We start from the raw sequence: 21,853 nt of genomic DNA, 5'->3' as shown, positions 1-21,853 counted from the left end.
CACGCAAAGTAAAGAGTGAAAACACAGAATATCCACGTGCTCCGCTTGCACTAGAACATATGGTCTAATGTCTGCTTGCACAAAGCCGCAATTGTGTAGGAATCCAGAAACGGTTTACACAAATCGAAAACTCTCAACAACGTTTTTCTACGTAGTTGAAACAAAAGAAGAACCTCGGATGAATGAAAACATTGTAGAAAACGAGTTCTAAGGAACAAAGCAGTAGTTCCTTCACGGTGTATAAAAGGAAATCAACGGAAGTTGGAAAGCACAAGTGAAACCGCTCCACAATGGCTTCCAGAGTTTTTCTCACCGCTGCTTCTCTGCTTCTGCTGCAGGTAGATATTTGTGTCTCTACCTTGTGCCGATCACCGTGATGGAGTGGTTATCACAGCGCGCTACAACGCCAAGGGTTCCCGGGATCGAATCCCGGCCTGCGCTTGGGTGTTACTTGTGAATGTCCCTTCACAAATTTATCATATCATCCTCGTCTTCGCGATTAGCCAAAAGTGGCAGAAAAGCGAAGTAAAATAAAGCTAATCAATCAATCAATATACTTCTACTTTGCCAATCTTTGACAAGTAACCTAAAACGTACAAAAAATGGGGAAACCCCCGAAAAGAGACCGCATACTTTCAGAGGTATACGCTTATGCCCTGGTACCTAAAATCTTTAAACCAGGGCGTCTGTTTGTCGAATGGTTCCCATATTTTTTGTTGCTCTTTATTGTCTCATTTTGGGCCATACATTTTCCAGTCAGAGTACCTTTCCTTTTTCTGGTTTCCAGAACATTCAAAGTTTACAGTTCATTCGTAAATTTTCCATCATTTTTATTTATATATACGTGTATTCAAATATTGAATTCTGTTGGTGTTTTAGCACAAGTATGCACATTAAGGCTAATCGGGACTGAACCTACAGTTTAAAGTGGGATCTGAACCACTATGTGCCTCCACCGGTATCAAACCCGGGACCCCTTGATGACAAGGCGACGACGCTACCACTGCGCCATCGGGGAGTCATTGTATTCACATACTGCTACAACTCTTGGTATTGATAGATAATGACATAACATATGACGTGAATAATAATAGTTAATATGTTACATTACCACGTTTCGAGTTGGAGTACGTCGCACGTTCTGGTTTCCACTTATTTCGTAAATGTTCTTGAAGGGCACAGTTTCCAGTGCACATTGCACATTGTCATTTTGATTCACCGATGCCACGTCCCTCGCGTGAGCATCTACCAGCTTAGCACAGGGGAGAGACAATGAGATACCTCTGGGCACAGACCAAGGTTACTAACGCTAAGCATATGTGAAAGGAAACAACAGATTTAACCCACTACGGAGGGTACAATTCGTACTATATTCTTGAATAATTATATACAAATATTAAAATCTTTGTAAATCCTTTTATACAATATTCTTCTTCTAATCTTTAGGCTTCTTCTTCTTGTGATCAATATGGCCTCTTCTTCTTATGCCATCTTCTTCTTATGGCCTCTTAATTAATATGGCATCTTCTTCTTATAATTAATCTGGTATCTTCTTCTTATAGCCTCTTAAATAATATGGCATCTTCCTCTTATAATCAATATAGCATCTTCTTCTTATAATCAATATAGTATCTTCTTCTTATAATGATTAAGGTGCCTTCTTCATGCAATTAATAAGGCTTCTTCTTCTTATAATCGCTAAGGCTTCTCCTTCTTGTAATCAATAATATTTTTTGTTCCTTTTCTTTGTCGATCCAAATTTACGGAAATATTAATAAAATCAATCCCCCAGACAAACAAAGAGAAAGGGGTTAGTTAAAGATCGCCGCCTAGCCTGCGCTAACCTTAACTTGGAGCTACAATGTATGCGCTTCCAAATGTGCTTGGGTGCTGCCGTGAACTGGCGCTACACCTGGGGAAGACAACCCAAAAGCCACACGAAACTCTCAGTTCGTGGGAACTGTAATAGACACAAAATCGAAATTACAACTCGACTTCATTACTTTTGTATATTAATCACTTATGCCATTACTGAATGATAATTCCCCTTTTCTCCTTATTTATATCCTGTTATTATGTTAAATTTATTTATTTATTTCCTTATAATAGTATTAATATATATTCACTATATCATCATATCTGCTCTTTCCGTTGTCTCTATTTACAATCGTATAAGTTCTCCTGGGTGGTGGCATCTCTTACCCACTTTCTAAACTATTTTATGCATCACCTCATATAACCGTTGTTCCTTTTGCATGCTGCCATCTATGGTCCTTTATTTCAAAGAATAGCAATGCAGTTTGTGTACGTGACACCGATTTATTACACTTCGCTTTTCTGCCACATCTTACTAATCGCGACGATGAGGATGAATAGTGATAAAGTGAAATGAATGAAGACGCAATAACAAACTCAAATTGGCAGCACACAACGCGAGCCATATAGAGAATTATACTGGCCTCGAGTACAGAGGACTCCGCCTCGTTAGTCTGCAAAATGCAGTCCAGGGTGTACTACGTGGAAGGGAGGACCGTGCCATTTTGAAGCACATAGAAGGATGCTGAGGTAGAACTCTACACATTCACGTTCTTGGCTCTTTTTTAATATTTTTTTTAATGTGAAGGGAGCAGCACCACGCTCCGGCCGTCTTTACCACCCCCATGTATCCATTTATTACGGACTGGGTGAATCCTCAGAGCCTCTTTAAAGCAACCTTAGATCACCCACCCCGAGAATTCTACCTGGGTCTCCCGCGTGGCAGTGAGACGCTCTACCGACTCAACCAACGCGCTTTCCTTTCAGAAGTAGTGCAATAAAATGAAACATAATTTTGTCAAATAACAGAAAAATGTATAACACGAAATTGGCAAAAAATATATATAAAATAATGTTCTAAGCAATATATACTAAAGGTTCTAGGAAATCCGTGTAAAGCTTGGTCCGCCATGTTGGAAAATGGCCGCAAGAGCATTATAAAGAGCCTTGCCAAATAACAGGAAACGCTCATAGAAATTTAGCAGAAATGTGTGGAATGTTGTTCTAGACAGCATGCTAAAAGTCCTAACACACTGGAAATTTGCTTTGAAGCACGCTAAATATATTATATAAGATATCTTCAAAATTTTGTGATTTTTATATGATTTTCGTCCCAGTTCTGTTATTTTAGTTATTAAGTTTGAAGAATTATTGTTTCTAATTATATGTTTTATGTTTGTTGCAGGTTGCCTATACAGCAGGAAGAGAACTCGCATACCCCAGGTAAATAAGAAACGTTACAACAAGAATCATGCTTTGAAAGAAAAATTGATCAATTATAGTATCAAGACACGCCACTCTCAAATATTTCACTTGGCACTACAGTGTGTAATTTTGCTCACAAATAGAACAATCAGTATAACAATGGCCGAAAATATTATAAAGCATGTATGCATTTTATTTTAAGTTGCAATAAATTGTGCATGTTGTTTCAAAATAAACATACAATAAATATATCAAAATAGGACTAAAACACATGGTTGTGGTCATGCATACCCTTGCTCAATATACCCTGTGTCGGCTGTCTCTGGAGCAGGAGAACGAAACCAAGTCTCTGCTCAAGTAGTGACTCGAGACGGCTCCACCAATGAACATGCGAGAGGGAACGGTATTGGGTGAATGAGGGGGGAGGGAAGAGACTGCATTTACCAGCCCTGGCAGCAGCATGTACTGTCTTCGATGTGCCCACTCGATTTCCACTCCTTCTCTGCGGCTATGAGCGGCTTTGCCCCAGAGATAACCGGGACAGGGTCAGATGCGCAACCACGATTTTTTTTCTGTACCAATAATAATAATAACAGTAATAATAATTTTAATAATAATAATGCTAAAAATTATAATGTTAATAATAATAATGTTGTTATTATAACATTATTATTAATATTATTATTATTATTATTGATTTGCTTTTTTTTTTTTTCGCTTCTTGTGCCACTTTTGGTTAATTTCCGAAGATGGGGATGAGTGATAATATGATGGCCAAGCCGGGATTTGAACCCGGGACCAACATTATTATTATTAGTAGTAGTAGTAATAGTATTGTAGTATCAAAGATGTTATTACCCTCGTAAATTATTCAAAAAGGGGGTAGAAGTTAGTGCTATAGCATTTGTGTTCGAACAAACGATTTGAATTATCTTTTCAAAATATTCAATTTCACATTAATAATGGAAAACAAGCACATAAACTATTTTTGAAAGACAGAAAATGCTTGATAAATGCATTCCAAATATAATTATTTTTTACATTAACATGTATAACTTTCAAGCACGATGTATGTTTCACATATATGCAACGTGGAGTGACGTGGACACTAAATTGTGTACGTATTCAAAGTTTCTTTAATACATATTACATACAGCATATAATATTTAAATACATTACACAACCAATTCATCCATCTGACAATAAACCAACAGCAAAAGTTACATAAATCGTCTCTCAAATGTGCATGCTCCCTTTCCTCCAAACAACTGTTCATGCATTTAAAAGAAAATCAAGTAAGACAAGTCTTGTTTCTCTGTCTGGAAAATTTACAATGCATTATAGAGAACAACGAAACATTGCGAGCGAAACGAGCAAGAAAATTTTTGGATCCACTTTTTTGCAGGCTGTAATCAATAATAGGGCGCAAATAATTTCACGGGACGCGAGTGCATTCTCTCTTTTACAACTTTTGTGCCTCCCCGATGGTTTAATGGGTCCCGGGTTCGATACCCGGTGGAGGAACATGGCACAGTGATTCGGATCACACTTTAAACTGTAGGCCCAGTCCCGATTAGACTCTCTGTGCATAAAGTGGACTTAAAATCGCAAATCAATCAATCAATCTTACAACTTATTTTCATTTAGATCGTCCGTCGTCCAAGGCAGAAGACTCCCGCCGCCCCTAGCTACGGTTATGAACTTGATAAGACTAAGAAAAGCAGGCATTGCTAGCGCAGCGAGCAAGAAAATTTAACGAAAAGAAATTATATTTTCATAAAATTTGAAGTTGTGGGCGGTAATTGACCCCTGCAAGTGCACTTAGCTGTCAATGTTTGCCCCCCTAGAACTCATTTCAGTCCAAGGTTGGGGGGCAATGCCCCCCCCTGTGGTTTCGCCACTGGACAGGATATAGAGTGCTGCAGGCAAGAAGAGGATTTCGTTCGAACGCCAAATAGTACGCACGGACGACGCTAGATAGCGTACGGAATCGAGAGCTTCTTCACTCGAGCGAATAACGCTCGAACGGACAAAACGAGCGGTACACGTCTAACCGTAATTTGTCTGTGGTGGTGAGTGAGTCCTCATATATGGATCGTGAGGGGAAAGACGCACTGACATTGAAACTTAAGTGAACAAAATCATCCTCTGCACGTTAAAATTTAGTTTAGTATATACTCCCAATACAGTGATATATGAAAACGAAACGTGAATGTGGGCTGAAACTGCCAAGGCAGATATTTTACATATGGTCACGTTAAAATGATATTCAATTATAATGCTGTAGCGTTGGAGACTGAAACGAGTATTGCTCACAGGACATGACGACTTGTACAAGAGGTACTGGGGGCGATAGGACTCGCGCTAACCACTAGTCACCAATGAAAAAGCCGTTATGGTAAGCCCCGGCTCTTAGAGGGCTATTGGCGCCATGGAGCTGAGATGTATACAGGGTGTTCCGGGAGGAAACGGCAATACTTTGGGAACAGATAGTACGGGTGATTCTAAGCAAAAAATTTCATATGATCATGGGTCCGATGATGTAGCAAAACGAAAACAAAAACAGTAACAAGTAAAACATGGCAATGTAAAGGTAATTGTGTAAGTAAAAACGAGAAGGGACATGCTGATACTAATCTTTATTGCATGAATTTGTGGTGTAGCAGTAATTAGTACACGATAATTAAGTAATGAAGCAAGCAATAAATGTAGAAAAATGAAATGTTAACACCTGCTGGTCAGTACTCACATCAACGAATGTAAGGAGGGAAAAGGCCACAGAAATGATAGCAGGTCAGAGCAGATTCTCAAAAATACCATCACCAACATCAATGCACTTCTGAGCGCGTCGGAGGACATCTTTTGTTGCACTACAAAGTTCCCGATGATGTTCCCGTATTAACGCAGCAGCATTCATAATGCGAATGTGCAGTTCATCCCTTGTATTCACCCTTTTCCGGTAAACCTCCTGCTTCATCCACCCCCATAAACAGAAATCAAGAGGGGGTGAGGTCGGGAGAACGAGGTGGCCTCGGAACCAGACCACTACCACGACGACGACAACGACCAATCCATCGATAAGGGTAGGTGGAATTCAGATGTTGAATGATCAACCGACTGGAATGACCAGTTCTACATTTATTGCTTGCTTCATTATCCATACTACCAGTTCCCAAAATATTGCCGCTTCCTCGCGGACACCCTGTATGTTCCTATGAATGTGTATCTTTCTTATTTTATTATTCTTCGCCCTTCCATCTCCGTTATTCTTAGGTCCCAACTATTGGTTTAAAAAAATAACCTTTCCCCTCCCTCTCCGCAAACCGAAACAATCAGTATTTACGCTTTGCTTGACTTTGCCCTCCCCCAAAATATCTCTGAAGAAATCGGCGCCTATGAAAATTATTGATAGCAAATTTTACACTTTGTGAATAATGAAAATTTTCTTAAATATTAGATTGTATACTAATTACCTTATTATAATTTAAAAGATGACAAGGGTGAATATTAATTATACCAAATCTACATTATAATTTTAGTTTGTTACAAGCCACAAGAGATGCAAGCTTACGGGAATCAAAATAGATGGCACCACTGAAGTTTTAAAAATTTAGGATGTAACGTTTCTGCACAAAAGTTGGAGTGGAAATTAATGGAATCGAAAATAAAATGCATCATATTACATATGATGTATATAATCAACAGATATTAAAAAAATGCAATAGTAAGGGTTACTTGTTAAATAATAACGAACTTTCGTTAATATAATTAAGAGTTTCAGTTTGAAATTCTCAGATGATGAATGCAGACGATCAATTCAGATTAACAGATCATAGTCATCAGTAGGGTTAGGATTTTTATGACCTAAAAATTACCAAAATATGCAAAATAAAATATGCTCTTATGCCCTAAAATTTTACAAAATATGCACTGCAATTTGAAAAATATGCCCTTATAACTAGTCTGTTTCGAACATCAATATCTAACATATGCTGAAATATTTTCATATGGGCCCTGATGAGTTGAAATGCACAATGAATACTTTCTCTAAATTTTCAATTGAAAATGAAAATGATTTTGCACCTAATAATTACATTATAAATAAATAAATTAAATATATATATATATATATATATATATATATATTCCGAACCACGAGCCGCCACTGAATTATTTGCCCAAAATTAGGTATAACATGTTCTCTTACATGCCACGGAAAAAGATGTGATCCACAAGGCGTAATCAAATACAGCTAGTCAGAAGGGGCTCGGGAGTAAAACATGATGACTTTTTGGTCATTTTTGAGTTAACGAAGTAAAAAGAACGAACCATCCTTCAATTTTCACATGCAATTACCATGTTATACCATTTGATTGATTGATTGATTTATTTGTTGTTTTAAGTCCACTTTATGCACAGTAAGGCTAATTGGGACTGGACCTACAGTTTAAAGTGGGATCCGAACCACTATGTGCCTCCAGCGGGTATCGAACCCGGGACCCCTTGATTACAAGGCGACGACGCTACCACTGCGCCATCGGGGAGGCCCTATACCATTTGCATTGGTAAACATAAGACGACTGCAATGTATATACAGCGTATCTTCTAATAACTTGTTTTGTTAATGAACTCAATAATTACCAAATTGTCACTTGGAAAATGACTCTATATTTCTTGAAAAAGCGAAAATATGCTGAATATAACCGAAAATCCTTCAAAATATGCTTTACCACGTAGAAATGACCAAATATGCCAAAATATGCCCTTAAAAAGCACCTTAATTCAATTTGTTTCTTCACAATATGAATTTCTATATATTTTTAGGGAACAAATCACCCTTAGCAAAAATATATATATATATATATATATATATATATATATATATATATATATATATATATATATATGCTAAGTCATAAAAATCCTAGCCCTAGTCATGAGCTATGAGAGAGGGCTCGGGAGTAAAACCTCGTAAGTGACAATTTGGTAATTATTGAGTTTATTAACAAAATAAGTTATTAGTTTTCGTAACAGTTAATTCTCACAACCTGGAATGATGAGAATGGTAAATAACATTATTATTTCACTGATTTTCGTTTCTTCATTTCTCACAACCGACAACTTCTTTTCACTTTAAAAAGAGGTCTACAACGCGCCTTCTTCGCTTTTTATTTAGATTTTTCCCCCAACCCGTGTGCCAGTTGACAACATTTGTATATTTTTGGAGAGCTTATGAAATGAAGAAGTTTTTTCCGTAATTTTTACGCTAAGTGTGTTACCAATTTTTTGAGTAATCCTCTTCGATTTAAACGATAATTTCCAAATTCCTTCATGACGTGTGCTCCAATGACTGTTTCTTTCTGTGGGTATGGGAATTTTGGGCATGAATTTTTCTCCCAGTAGTCACTCATTCTTCAGCTGTTAGCAAAATGTCGATTAAGTGTCCAGGGTGTAGTAGTTTTTTTTTCACAACTAGTAGTTTTTTGATCGCAAGTCGGAATATGTCACGAAAATCTACAAACTGCAATAACTCGAAACCCATTGATTTCCGACCCCCGGTGCATAGGGTCAGATTTGTTGCAAATGAGCTCTAGTATTGCCCCTTTCCAGGAATAGGTCGAATTACCAATCACCCTGTATATATATATAAATACAGGGTGATCTGTAATTAGATGTATTCCCTGAAAGGGGTTAAAGTAGAGACAATTTGCAATAAATTTGACCATATGATTGATTTCGTTTATTTTACTTCGAGTTTTGCGTCTCTTGGCTAATTTGCGAAGATGGGATGATGCGAAGATGAGTTATGAAATGATGAAATTGATGAATGGACATTCGCAAGCAACCAAGCCGAAGCGGGATTCGAACCTGGGACCCTTGGCGTCGCAGCGCGATGTGCTAACCACTCGGCCACAGGGTCCGGCAATTTGACCATATGATACCACGTCCGAAAATTAGTAGTTTTAGAGATAATCGAATTTCTATTGTTTTTTTTTTTAAAAAATGACAATTTTCCACATAAAAAGATGAATTGAGAAAAAACTGCTCATTGTGTGGCACATATTTCAGCGTTTTCTGATAGCTAACAAATAAGTGGTTCGTTGAAAAAAAAAAAAGGTTTTCCCAAATAACAATCACATGTAAGTAACGGGTGGGTCCAAACTTACAAGTGGTGATAAAAAAAATACATTCTCAGTTTACTAGGCAACGTATTAATAACAAAAATGGTATGACACAAAGCGTACAAATTACTTAAATTACTTCCTTGAGTCATCAGCTATCCAACAAGGTACAAACGTTGCTAACATTCAAATTTGTGTACAAGAAATAATACTTCATTCATTTTCATATGAATGGAATCAATGAACATTACAATTAAAGAACATTACACGTGTTGCTCAAAGTGGGCACCTCCGTTACGAATGCAGGCACGCAGATTTTTACGGACATTTGGTCTCGTAGCTCGTGGTGTGATGGTGTTGACCAGCTGTTAAGATCCTTTCCCTGATCTCTTCTGCTCCAAATGTAGAAGTCGCAAGGCGTCAAATCGGGGGATCGGGCCGGCCAGGGAATCGGGCCGCCTCGGTCAATCCATTTATTTGGGTAATTTTCATACAGCCACTGTCGCACGTCCATACAGAAGTGAGCTGGGCAGCCATCATGCTGGTAAATCATGTCAACACTGATTGTGCAACACTGCAACAATATCAGTAATCGCCCCTGGCAAATATGTCCAAATTTCCATGGAATTGTGATATTTTGCCTGAAATTTCTTATTGCCCTTTCAACTAACTCATCATGTTGAAAGTACAGTTCATCCGCAATGTTAATATCAATCGGGAAAGGTAGAAATAGACACTGGTCTTAATTTGCGTCACTACTGCATGCATTTATTATATTTCTTCTATTTTCTGCTTTCTAGGAACGAGAGGGCAGTGACCAACTGGAACGACGGAATAGACACAATCCTCACCACACTCTCCGGGTACCTGAAAACAAACGGACAAGATCCCCTTGCACTGCCAGACTTCAAGAAGGGCTTCGATGTTCAGGTAAAGCCATTGTTTATTGCTGTTTCGAATGCACCTGCCACAAAATTGGTCAGAAGTGTCCTAGTATCACGTGTATGCAACCACACGACACATACTCGCAGACGCCACTTACATTTATTCTGGCTCTTTGAGAAGGAAGACAATTCTCGTATTCAAAGGACAGAGTATATAGCCAATCAATGCAAGGGCCGCATTCAAGACCCCTGAAAAGAGGCGGTGTTTAGGGGTGGTGCATGGGAGCAGTTGCTACTTTCTGACCCGGAACTATTGCCTTTTAATACTAAGCTTTACCTATCAAGAGAAAGTAAACTGTCCTTGCCCCCCCCCCCCCTCAGTTTTGGCATCCAATCGCCGCTACTACTCATGAAAAACATATGAAGCCCATCTTTAACACAGAGCTATTCATAAGCGTATGCAACATATGGGTGTTGTGCGCTAAAAATACAGTAATTTGTTTATATGTAGTTATAAATAGATAGAAATTATAATTTATTAAAATGTATGTTTTCTTTAATTAATGGTATTCATCACGTATAGCCCATATCAATGCAAACTTTTCCTTTTTTTTAGGGTGTTCTCGGTGTAGAATGGCAGGGAGAAATCGGAATTAAAGATGGCTCCCTTTCTGGGCTCTCAACGATCTACAGAGTTGGCAATGCTACAAAGACCACTGGCCTAGTGTGGAACATCACTCTCACGGCTGGATTTGATAATCTTGATGTGAGTAATAATTTCTTGGATGCTACAGTAAGACTTTGAATTTAAATTTGAATTCAAAACAGCCACTGATTAATTTTGTTTTATCACATAATAATATATAATAATAAAACAAAAAATACCGCGGCTGAGACGTAATGCTTTGTGCAGGCTTATTCTTTCAATTATTCGTTCAACAATTTATTTGTGTTTTAATAGAAAAATAGCTGCGTATGATTTCAATTCAATGTGCCGTGATTGTATGGCCTGGAAATAGTTCTAACAAAATGCGCGAGATGCCACTACTAATATCAACAGGCAGAGACACCTGTGACAGAAGGGCAAACTGTGTGCACAATAATCGTACACTGATAAATGTTCCTATCATTACATTTATACTATAAATTAATGAGAACAGCCACCAAGAGAAAATAGAAAGTCAAATTTGCACATTGAATATGTGTTACTAATGTGTGTAACAATTGTTTAGTAACATTTGATCTCTCTAAAATAAATAGAAGAGATTTATAGATTGCGCCCTTCTATCGCATGTTCTATGTGTGGTAGGTATTTCAGGGTTTGCATGAGACAGTGGCGTGCTATGGGAGGGTCATATCCCCCTTTGGCCCAGTGTTTTTAAAAAAAGAGAACGTTAAAGCCAGAAGAAGATAGCAAAATTAGATCTGACTACTAAAAAAAGTATACCTAAACCCCCTTTCGAAAATCCTGGGCACGCCACTGGCATGAGAATTAATTTTATTACGTATATTCAGGATCACCCTAGCGGATGCGAAGCTAGGTATCTACAACAAAAAATATATGAACTAAAGATGCCTGAAAATATATTAAAACTGCTGTATACACTGAACCCAAGCACATGAAAATAAATTCATGTTTCAGCTTCAGTACGGGTTTGTGGCTGAATTCATGAACCTTGGTCCCCAAGGAACGATCAACGCAGTCATCTCCAAAACCACAGCTGACGTCAAACTTCAGGTCAAGATCGTAGGACTGAAAGCCGAGCTTCAGTCACTCGATTTGCATCTTGGGTAAGATTGCCTTTTTTCTGTTTGTTTCTTTCCTTGCATTTGCGAAAATTCATCTGTGTTTTCAAAATGTACACACAGAGAAGAGAATGCATCAAGTTGAATATATTCAGTTCAATTATTCAATTGTTGTTGTACTCTTGGTTCGTTGTTGATCGAAACTTATGCATTTTTAAATGCATCAAGAAAAAATGAAGTATGAAGATAAGCCAAGAGAAATTCTTGAATATTTCTGTGCACTTGAATCGAAATTTAATGCATTTATAAATTTTACTGCATCATTAGTTTCTACAAATGGCTTAACATGCATTTTTATCTTAATCTTATTAATACTTATTAATGTTATTCTTCTTAATATGTTGTTGAAGATTTGAAAAAAAAAGTTTTCTCAAACAGGAAATTAAAAATGACAAATATTTGATGGTTGCTTTTATGCTACTCTTAGCTAATTGATGAGGATGAGTGATGATACGATGAAAATGATGAAGGCACTTTCACAATGTACACCCATGCTCACGCCGGGTCTCCCTGGCGTCGTAGGAGGGGGCAAGGGAGGCAGCTGCCCCCTGGAAAATGAATGTCCACCTAAAAGTTATATATTTTACACATCATTTCATTTCAGCAACAGTAATTTATGTTAATTATTATAAATACGTTGAAGGAACATGATAATTTCAGACTGAAATAGTGTTTCTTGAGGGGGGCATCACTATTATGGGGGAATATGCCTCCCTTGCCCCCCTGGAAAAAATTACCTTGCTTGCCCCTCCCTGGAAAAAATCCTGCGGACGTCCATGGCTGTGCTAACAACTCCGCTACGTAGACCGGTAAAAATTACCAATAATTAATACGTTATGCAATAAAACAAATTAGTTCTTAATCCCATTACGATGTATAAAATAAAGTTTCCATTTATGGAATAAAGAGTTGTTTAGAGTTAGGTTTACGTAATATTTAACACATTTTAGTGAGTCGATTAGTATACTATAATATTTATATACAGATGAACGTTACTGCATATTCAATATCTAAAACTTTGAGAGGATTCTTTGAGACTAAAGCTATTGTGCACTACTTTGCATCAATGTATGCGTTCAGTCTTCTGTTTGCTGTTTACTACTTCACCTGTTTTACGCACACGAATCTACAATGAATTTTGAAGGAAGGGGCCCCAGATTTGAATCTCGGTCTGGGAATTGGTATTCTTTGAGTGTCACTTTATCAATTTAATCATATCGTCACTCATTTGCGATTAGCCAAAAAAAAGTTGCAGAATAGCGAAGTAAAATTAACCAAATCAAACGTTTCAACCTATTTTCTTGAATTCTCTTCAAACGTGAGATTCCAGAGAGCTCTTGCTTCAGTTATCCTTTCTTCCGGATATGATCCAGATCCGGAATTTTAAAGTATATACACCTCAAATTTCAAAAATTCCCCAGATGGCAATGTCCCAGGGGTTGAGGTCAGGTGACCGTGGTGGCCACACGACCACAACAGCGTCACTGGTTTCGGATTTTACAACGTAAAGCTTAATCTGTGTTGTGAATCTGTAGTAAGAAAATTTAACCTTTATGCACGAATTACTATTGGTACAATGTATGTAAGGTAATGAACTGTTTTCCAAGAAATTAGTTTCACATGTTGGTCTAGAATGTATCTCCTTTTCTACTCAAGCCATAGTGAATGTAGTATGTTGTTACGTATCTTCGAGTCTTTTCAGGAATTTTCCCTTCCCTCCTCATGCCGTCAGCAAATGATTCTAGTAATCACAGGTTTGTAGTAACCACAACTTACTCATGTACCTTAATAAAAGGTTTATTCTTCATAAACGTACATAACAGCAATTTACAAACTTAGAACCAAACATTGGAATTATTGTCGACATTTTTATACTACTATCCTCTTGTTGCTATCCTATTTCTAAGTTTGTTCATAAATCTCTCAGGTTTTTAAATTGCCAAGTTGGTACATGAAGGTTAGTCCATTTGTCCATCTGATGCTAGTTGCCTGTGACATTTTAATTTGACAAATTTTAAAAAAAGAACAAACACAACGTTACAAATAAATAATTATAATGTAATGTCCAGGGCCTGTTCTTTAGAAAATTCACACAATATATGGGTACAAAACATATTGCTTCTGTCTTTCAGTCACATTGATGTAACAATCAAGGGATTGGGTAAAATTCTTGGCTTCCTCGCTGGAACTATTTCTGAATGGATCGTCAATCTCCTGAGAGGACCAATCAACGCCATTGCTGAGCGTGTCATCGCTGAACAACTCAACGACATCCTGGCAACAATTGATATTGGCGGCATTGTTAACGGCTAAGCAACGCCACCTACAGCATACATGTCTTAACTCCGTACCTACACAAAGTGAACTTTAGATATACAATCTTATCGAAGACAAATTCTGTACCCCTCCTAACATTTTTTGGTTTAATGGAAATGTAGAATACATTTTGTTTGAATCCAATGCACCTTTTTTCTTTAAAAACTAAATCCTTTGGAGTGTTCATGAATTTTGTCTTAACCTATAAAAGTTTTAAGACTTAAAACAACCTGGACTGGGCCTACAGTTTAAAGTGAGATCCGCGGCCATGAATGTGTAGCACCATCGGTAATCGATCAAGAGTGATTACTTGGCGAATGCGTTAACCAGGCAGGGGCGATTCCTCCAGGAAGTGAGGAACTTCCTACAGTTCATTCATACTTTTTTCCAGTTCTCTGCCTTTTAAGAGTTTAATGCACGTTGTAAAATTATGAACGCAATGTACGTACAATTGACTAGATTAGCCACTGTCGAGAGTTGCTCTTTCGGAACTTTCCTTGAAGTAAAGTGGCGTTCGAATAAGAACTTCAACTTTATGCGTTCATATAGGAATGCGCGCCCTGACAACTTTTATATCACAGCGACGAAAAAGTTAACGCATGCTTCATTTTAAGGTGATGGAATTGTTGGCCGTAATAATGAAAAACACGGATTTGAACGTCTTATTGTTAACTAGCTTTAGGGGAAAGGAAGTCCCAGTGTTTCGGAATGTTCGCTGTTGTGGTGGGCGAATGTACAATGTCGTCTGATACAGGAAGTTTTATAATGAAAGTTGGAAAGATACGTTTTGAAAGAATATTCGGAGAAGAACGAGAATTAAAAGTTATGGCTAGAATTGTGCGAGATCGTACAAAAGTGGAATGAACTATCGCCTGCAAAGAAGATCAAAGGTAAGGACAAATTTGAACATATTTGAAAGATGTTAGTATATTTTCAGTTCAAAATACAATATATGAACTGTGTCACAATGGATATCAGTTAATATTTGCACAAATTAAAAACAGTTTATGTTTTCTCGTAGTACGTGTGACAACAATGAATGCATACTTTTAATACTTCTGCTTTTATTTCTATCTCAAGTCAGCCAGAAGCGTAAGGTGGCCACAGGAAACTTGTGGAAATATGACCTATACAAAACAGAACGTTGATATCATGTAACAATTTATCGCTAGTGCGCTGGGCCATATCGTTACAAAAAAATGATTGCTGCGTTTCGAGAAAATGGGCAATTCTATGCTTCTAAATTTCTTTTCAAAGTCAAAAAAGATCGGAATTGAAACACTAAAGTGAGAATCATAGAACTTAAGACCTTCTGTAAACAAAAGCACGTGTACCCTAACAGTGTTGCAAACTTATGACAGAAAAAATAATCCACATAGCCTACAAGGTGTAAAAACATTCCATTTGTCAACAGATGCGGAATATGCAGTGTATCACTGAGTGATGACCTGTTGAAAGTTATTGAATGTATGTTTTAAAAAAAGTTAAAAAAATGTACATCTTGCCTGGTGGCAGACTTTCAGAGTCATCACCGAAGTTCCCTGGCTCAAATCCCGGCATGGGTGTTATTTTGAGTGTCCCTTCATCAATTTCATCTGACGATCACTCATTCTCATCGTCGGGATTAGCCAAAAGTGGAACAAAAGAAACGCTAAATTAAAAGAAATCAAATACAAAATGTACATCTTATCCCCCAGAAGTAAGACGGTTCCGTACCAAAGGATTAATTTTCTCTCATATTTTACTAAAAAAACCTTGCTGGAAGAATGTGACACATGAGATAAATTACGTTTTGAAACCGGGGTTTCTTCATTAAATTTATTTGATGTTTGAAAGTGTTATGATTTATTATTATAGATAATGAAAGTAAGCTAATACATATGATTTGATTGACTAAATTGATAATTATGCAGCAAAGACACCAAGGGAAACTAAAACGGCAACTTAGAGAAGCATAAAAGTGGGGAAAGAAGACTGTAGAATACAGAAATATTTTGAGGTAGTCACATTTTATTGTACGCTACATATAAAATAAAATTCATATTTGGGGGTGAATTTTTAAATATTGTCACATTTTTCTTCTCTCTTGTTGTGAGGTGTTCATTTTAAATCAACCTCCCTCACCCTACGGCCTGCCCTCCTTCACCTGCAAAAGTATTCCGGAGTGTGAGGATGTCACCATCCAGATGGTGAACACCTCTGTATTATAGATCGACTCCCGCGTCAGAAAAATTGAACTTTTGGCGTAGAAAAATATGTTCATTCTTGAACAAGAACACGTATTTAATCACTTGTAGAAAATTTATTATACTTCAATGTGTAGATTATCAGTTAAAATAAGAATACGTTTTTCCATGTTACGTAAAATTAAAGATTGCGAGTGAGCAGCATGTGATGGCCGCACCATTCACGAACAGCTGGCGCGGAGTAATACGTTACTCGAAGTGAGACGGTTGTTTACAGAAGGTCGGAAGGTTCGGGATTCTTACTTTTGATTGTTCCTTTCAGCACTTTACAAGTAATATTATTTCTAGATTAGATTGTATATACATGAGATTATCACATTACCTGAGTACTTCCATGCTGCACAACCAATGTTTGGTTTTACTGGCACACGATGTAGCTTTGAGCTCCGTCCAGTTCGCCACACTTTTTGCCTCTCTCTGCACTGGCGCGTCTAGTTGGCTACGCGGTGCAACACCGACTCCTCTACTTCGTTCATTAGGTGTCTGCACCGTTTGCACCACATTCTGAAGCGGCAAGAGTGTGGTGTATGATCACGTGGTGCGTGATAACTAATCAAATGAAGTTTTATAGCAGCAGACAGGCATTTGTTAAATCTTCTGAACTTGAACATCGCTATTCGCCTACTTGCACCAGGCTGCCAGTGACACCGGGATATACCTGTGCTACACCTAGTGTCAAAAAGTGCAGCGAAATAGACGGAGCTTTTGGCTAATGTATCGTTTTTCTGTCTGGTCCCTATTCAACGAACTAGCAGCAAGCTTCTTCAAGTCAGCCATTAGGTTCCTAAAGTGTAAATCACCAGCCCTGAGACCTTCCGTAAACAAACGGTCTCACCGATTCGATGTATCACTCCGCGTCAGCTGATTCATGACCGCAATCATCTGCTGTTACACTCATAGTTCGCCGGACCTATTCATTTTATATAAGAGCCTCTGAATGTGAGAACCCGCTATCAAAACATCAGACGAATATGCAGCCACATACATTGTTACTCTCCCGGTCATTCTCTCTTTCATAACCCTTAAAACTGCAGACACTGACTCACCACTGCACTGGGATACGAACTTAACCACTTCATTTACTGATTTCTCGGGATACCACTGACAGAACGTTACATAAATATTGAGTAGAATACGTTTCTCACCCCTTTTCAAAGGCTGTCCTTGCTGGTGTTTTGAAAACAAGCTCTGAGAACACGGAGACTTTCCCGCACGCATAGAACTCGGCATGTTATTTTTCTAAGGATAAGTTAGGCAATATTATTAAGTTGCACTACTTCCTTGCTGTTCACATGATTATTTTTAGAAAATAACCAATGTTATAATATCATTATGTACACAAATCTCTAAGCTCATTAAAAGTTACAATGCATATTACTACAAAATGTTCACACTTATCTTGCCTTGCCATGTCACCAAGTTATTTTACGAAGTGCACTATATTTGGCGGAACAAAAATCGTTATTAGGATGCTTGTCAAAGTTTCCAACCGCAATAAATTTACGAACTTTTTGTCTTGTTTTGATCATCATCATCAATATATTTATTGTACTTACAGCAATGCATATGGCTGTTTATGCCCAGTATATATTTTATTTACATAAGATAAAGATAAACCATAAGATAAACCAGAAAAGCCCCCATCAAGAAAAGTAAAACTTCAGGCAGGAAATAACGTTAGTTGTAAAAAAGAGTAACTGCGGTTAAGACTAAATATGCACAGGAACTTGTACAGTCAAGAGCAGAAGCATTACATAAATCGTGTCATCTTAACAAGAAACCAAAGTAATTTATTAATCATGTTCTTCAGAATAAGAATTTTCTTATTAAAACACCCTCGATTGTACTAAACTGCTTGCCTGGTAATTTGAAATAATATTGGGACATGGTTCGAGTCGCGTCAGCGCGATCGCCAGCAGCAACGTCGCTGGAATCAAAGTTTAAACCTCACAAGCTGAAAAACGGGAGCAGCGCCAAAAGTGTTAACACCGCTGCGGGCGAATCCTCCGCGATAACCAAGCAACCAATCACCGCGAGTCCAGCCCGACGTTATAAACATTAGAGAGAGTAAACAGTACAGTTTTAAACACGTGCATTTTTGTATGGGAGCGACCAAAGTCCAGCTCGGCAGCGGAGAAGCAAACCCCTCTCACTCCTCAAACCCCTTGCCATCCCGCAATCCTCCGTCGGTCATCTTTGGACCCAGTCGGCTTGTCACGACACATTTTTTTTCTTTTCCAAACGTTGAATTTAGTCTTGAAGCCGTCGGAATGAAGAATTTGCAACGTAAGAAAATCACCCCCCTTTCCCTCTTGTATCGAGTTACGCAGCAAGAAGCAGCCACTTCGGCCGCGAAAGACATGTATTCCTTTAACAGGACAACCACGGGAAGGAAAACTTCAATGATAGCAAATTCTTTGTTTGATACAATGTTGCCACTCCGGCGTTATAATTCCCAGAAACGCTTTTACGAACAGAATTTGCTTCAAGCGAAGCAAACTATTAGAATAAATTTAAGCGATTATATATCTTAACGTTTTATTTTCCAGTAAAAGTATGTATATTTTAAACCTCTCTCACCACAATGAGCCAGTACACGTTCAATTTTTAACGATAACAGGACTTGGTCGACTGTCTAGAATGTTCGTTAACAATAGTATAATAATAGGCAAAGTAGAGTTTTCAATGTTTATAGCAAGCAATTTTCCATTCAAAAGAGTAGTAGTAATTTAAGTTGAATCAAACGGAAACAGGACATTTCTCATAGCACAAGGGAAATTAAAGAAATAATTTCGATAATTTTAACAAATATTTCATTGGTTTCGTTATGAATTCTCACATAAATATAACTAACCTTATTCAGTATCAATCTAATTACATACCTTATTATTTTATGGTTATTAGCTTTCTTTATATTGTATTATCGTGGTAACTTATAAATGTTCATACGAGGAATGGCAAAGCAGTTGAATTTCTGTATTTGTGTTAATAAGTCTAGATCAACACCCCTTTCCTCATTTCCCGTTTACGAAATTATACTTTATCCTTTACCTAAGTCTGTCTATTCATCACACCAGTCAAGAGCTATCAACAGGAGAAGGATTTTCCCAGCGTATCTATTGGGAATCAACATGCAGCAGTTTGGCCAATCACCAGCGAGGAGAACGGGATTCGAACCCGAATCTGCACGCATCCCGACGGTTTAGCTTCCCAGGACAACAGCATGCAACAGCCATGTGAGCCAGCCAGCCTGCCAGTATTTTAGTACATGGAACAAACACTTTCCACCCTTATAAGAAGAAACTCCCAAACCGGACAAAATTCTTCAGTCCCTTTCCCCATCAATGCTCCCACAAAAGAAGAACAGAGGAGATGCAGAAAAGAAGAACAGAAGACATGAAGAGGGAGCAGGGAAGAGAGCAAAATACCAGAGAGAAGAATGAACACCGTAGTTTTGTCCCCACAAACTACACACAATATGCTCCTGTTCCGAAAGTGCATCGCTTTCCACAAATATCACGGTACTTCAATCAAAAGTGCAGCTTACATAATCCAAGTCATCACTGTGTGTAAACGTTCCCCAAAATCTGCCAGTCTTTATAAATTTCACCCAATGAAGAAGCAGAAATTCATCAAGGACGTATCCTAGTGTTTACACTTCTCACCTCTGTACACTTGCATTACAGAATGTACATGACCCCTCCTAAAAAGTCATTCCGCAGTGTTTACGAAAGTGCATTTTTATGTGACATGTAATGCGTCACATTCAACTCTACAACTTTCATGTAAAGCAGTTTTACACCCACAAAGAAGAACCTTCCAGTGTGTGCAACCTGTCTTTTAACGTCATGCACAGGAGTGTACTCAGTGAGTTTCAACGTCCCATGTCTCATTCACTTTTCCATAAATGCACAAACTATGCTTATCAACGGTGCAATTTTACATGGTTTAAGTGAATATGCTGCATGACAAAATCGTGTTTCGCCAGTGTCTACAATTTTGTCGACCGTTTCTCACTTAGTTCCTTGAAAGAAACGTTGAAATGAAAATCTGTGTGCAACCAGTTGTGCAACTTTTGCACGGGAGTGTACCATGTGAAAATATTTAAAAGTCGTTTATTCATCATTAAGTACACCGAACAATACTAATCAACAGTGCTTTTAACACATGCCCTTGTCGATCGTTTTCTTACCAGCTTTAAAGAAAACATCGAAGCAAAATTGCTAAGTGCATCAACCTACAAAGGGAAGTCTCACAGTAACTCGACGGCATGTTTCCCCCAAGTGTACATGTGTGCTTCATGGATTCCAAATATTAATTCATACTTACATCCGTAATTCCAGTAGTGCCGAGAGTGATAACAATCCACTGAACTATCGTGACAACTCCAAACACTTCCAGTGAATGCGTGTGCATCGCGATATAAAACAAGAAGAACCCAAGTGGAAATATATTTATTATACACACATACAAACACTACGTAGTGTATCCGCGAATTTACGGTACTTTTTAACTCAAGTGAAAATATGTGTCGTGTGAGTCCACTTGTGTTGACTACTAACGCACACGTGTGTTCACGCCCCCTTTTGGCGACCTCAGGTCATAAGCAGTCATCATTGTTGCTTGGCCACACCTTTAACATGTTACGTCAGTTATGTCAGTGATCATCACATGTCAATCTTCCGCATCTATTACAAAATTGACGGTACGCTCATTCCATGCATGATTATGTGAGCGAGTATCCAGTATACAATATGACATGCCAGATTTTGTGGTGGTACTGTTTCAGACTGGAAGACACAATAATCAGGAAAAAAATTCAAGTAAATTTGATAGCTGCAACATCAAGAACATATATCTTAAAAATGGAATAAATGAGGTGTTTCCTAGAGAAAATTATAATTTAAACATGTCCAAGGATGATTTCCTCAAATTATATGAAGCATTTACAGCATACAAAAGGGTCACTACTGGCAATACTGACATGTATTACTCACCAGATTAATTCAAAGCACAGAGACCCATGTTTGTCATCAACACTTCAAAAAGGAAACAAGTTGTGGTTAATGTCAGGACAAACATTAAAATTATCTGTGAATTCCATGATACACTCCCTGATGACACCATATGTAGTGTTATTCTTATAGGTGAAAAATCATATGTTTATGATGTAAGAAATGAGAGAGTCACAGAGCAATTCTAGAAGGCCTCTGCATATTACATTGTCTTTGTACTAAAT

General features: G+C 37.9%; 1 protein-coding gene across 1 annotated transcript; it reads left to right on the top strand.

The window, feature by feature from the left end:
- The first annotated feature begins 245 nt into the window (after positions 1–245).
- Positions 246–14,469, top strand: LOC145994418 (uncharacterized). The gene is made up of 6 exons (XM_083130545.1): positions 246–338; positions 3,221–3,258; positions 10,163–10,292; positions 10,863–11,012; positions 11,889–12,037; positions 14,185–14,469. Exons 1-6 carry the CDS (start codon positions 291–293, stop codon positions 14,363–14,365), a joined length of 696 nt encoding a protein of 231 aa, XP_082986671.1. The 5' UTR covers positions 246–290; the 3' UTR covers positions 14,366–14,469.
- The last annotated feature ends 7,384 nt before the right edge of the window (positions 14,470–21,853 follow it).

This window comes from Lepisma saccharinum, chromosome 10 (genome assembly GCF_977018435.1).
Source record: "Lepisma saccharinum chromosome 10, izLepSacc3.1, whole genome shotgun sequence".
Classification (NCBI taxonomy): domain Eukaryota; kingdom Metazoa; phylum Arthropoda; class Insecta; order Zygentoma; family Lepismatidae; genus Lepisma; species Lepisma saccharinum.
Note: the sequence above shows the minus strand (reverse complement) of the source record. Positions and strands in the feature narration are given on the sequence as shown.

Coding starts and splice junctions, on each gene's coding strand:
- LOC145994418 (XM_083130545.1), top strand. CDS start 291: ATGGCTTCCAGAGTTTTTCTCACCGCTGCTTCTCTGCTTCTGCTGCAG. Junction 339..3,220: donor CTTCTCTGCTTCTGCTGCAG/GTAGATATTTGT, acceptor TGTTTGTTGCAG/GTTGCCTATACAGCAGGAAG. Junction 11,013..11,888: donor CTGGATTTGATAATCTTGAT/GTGAGTAATAAT, acceptor TTCATGTTTCAG/CTTCAGTACGGGTTTGTGGC.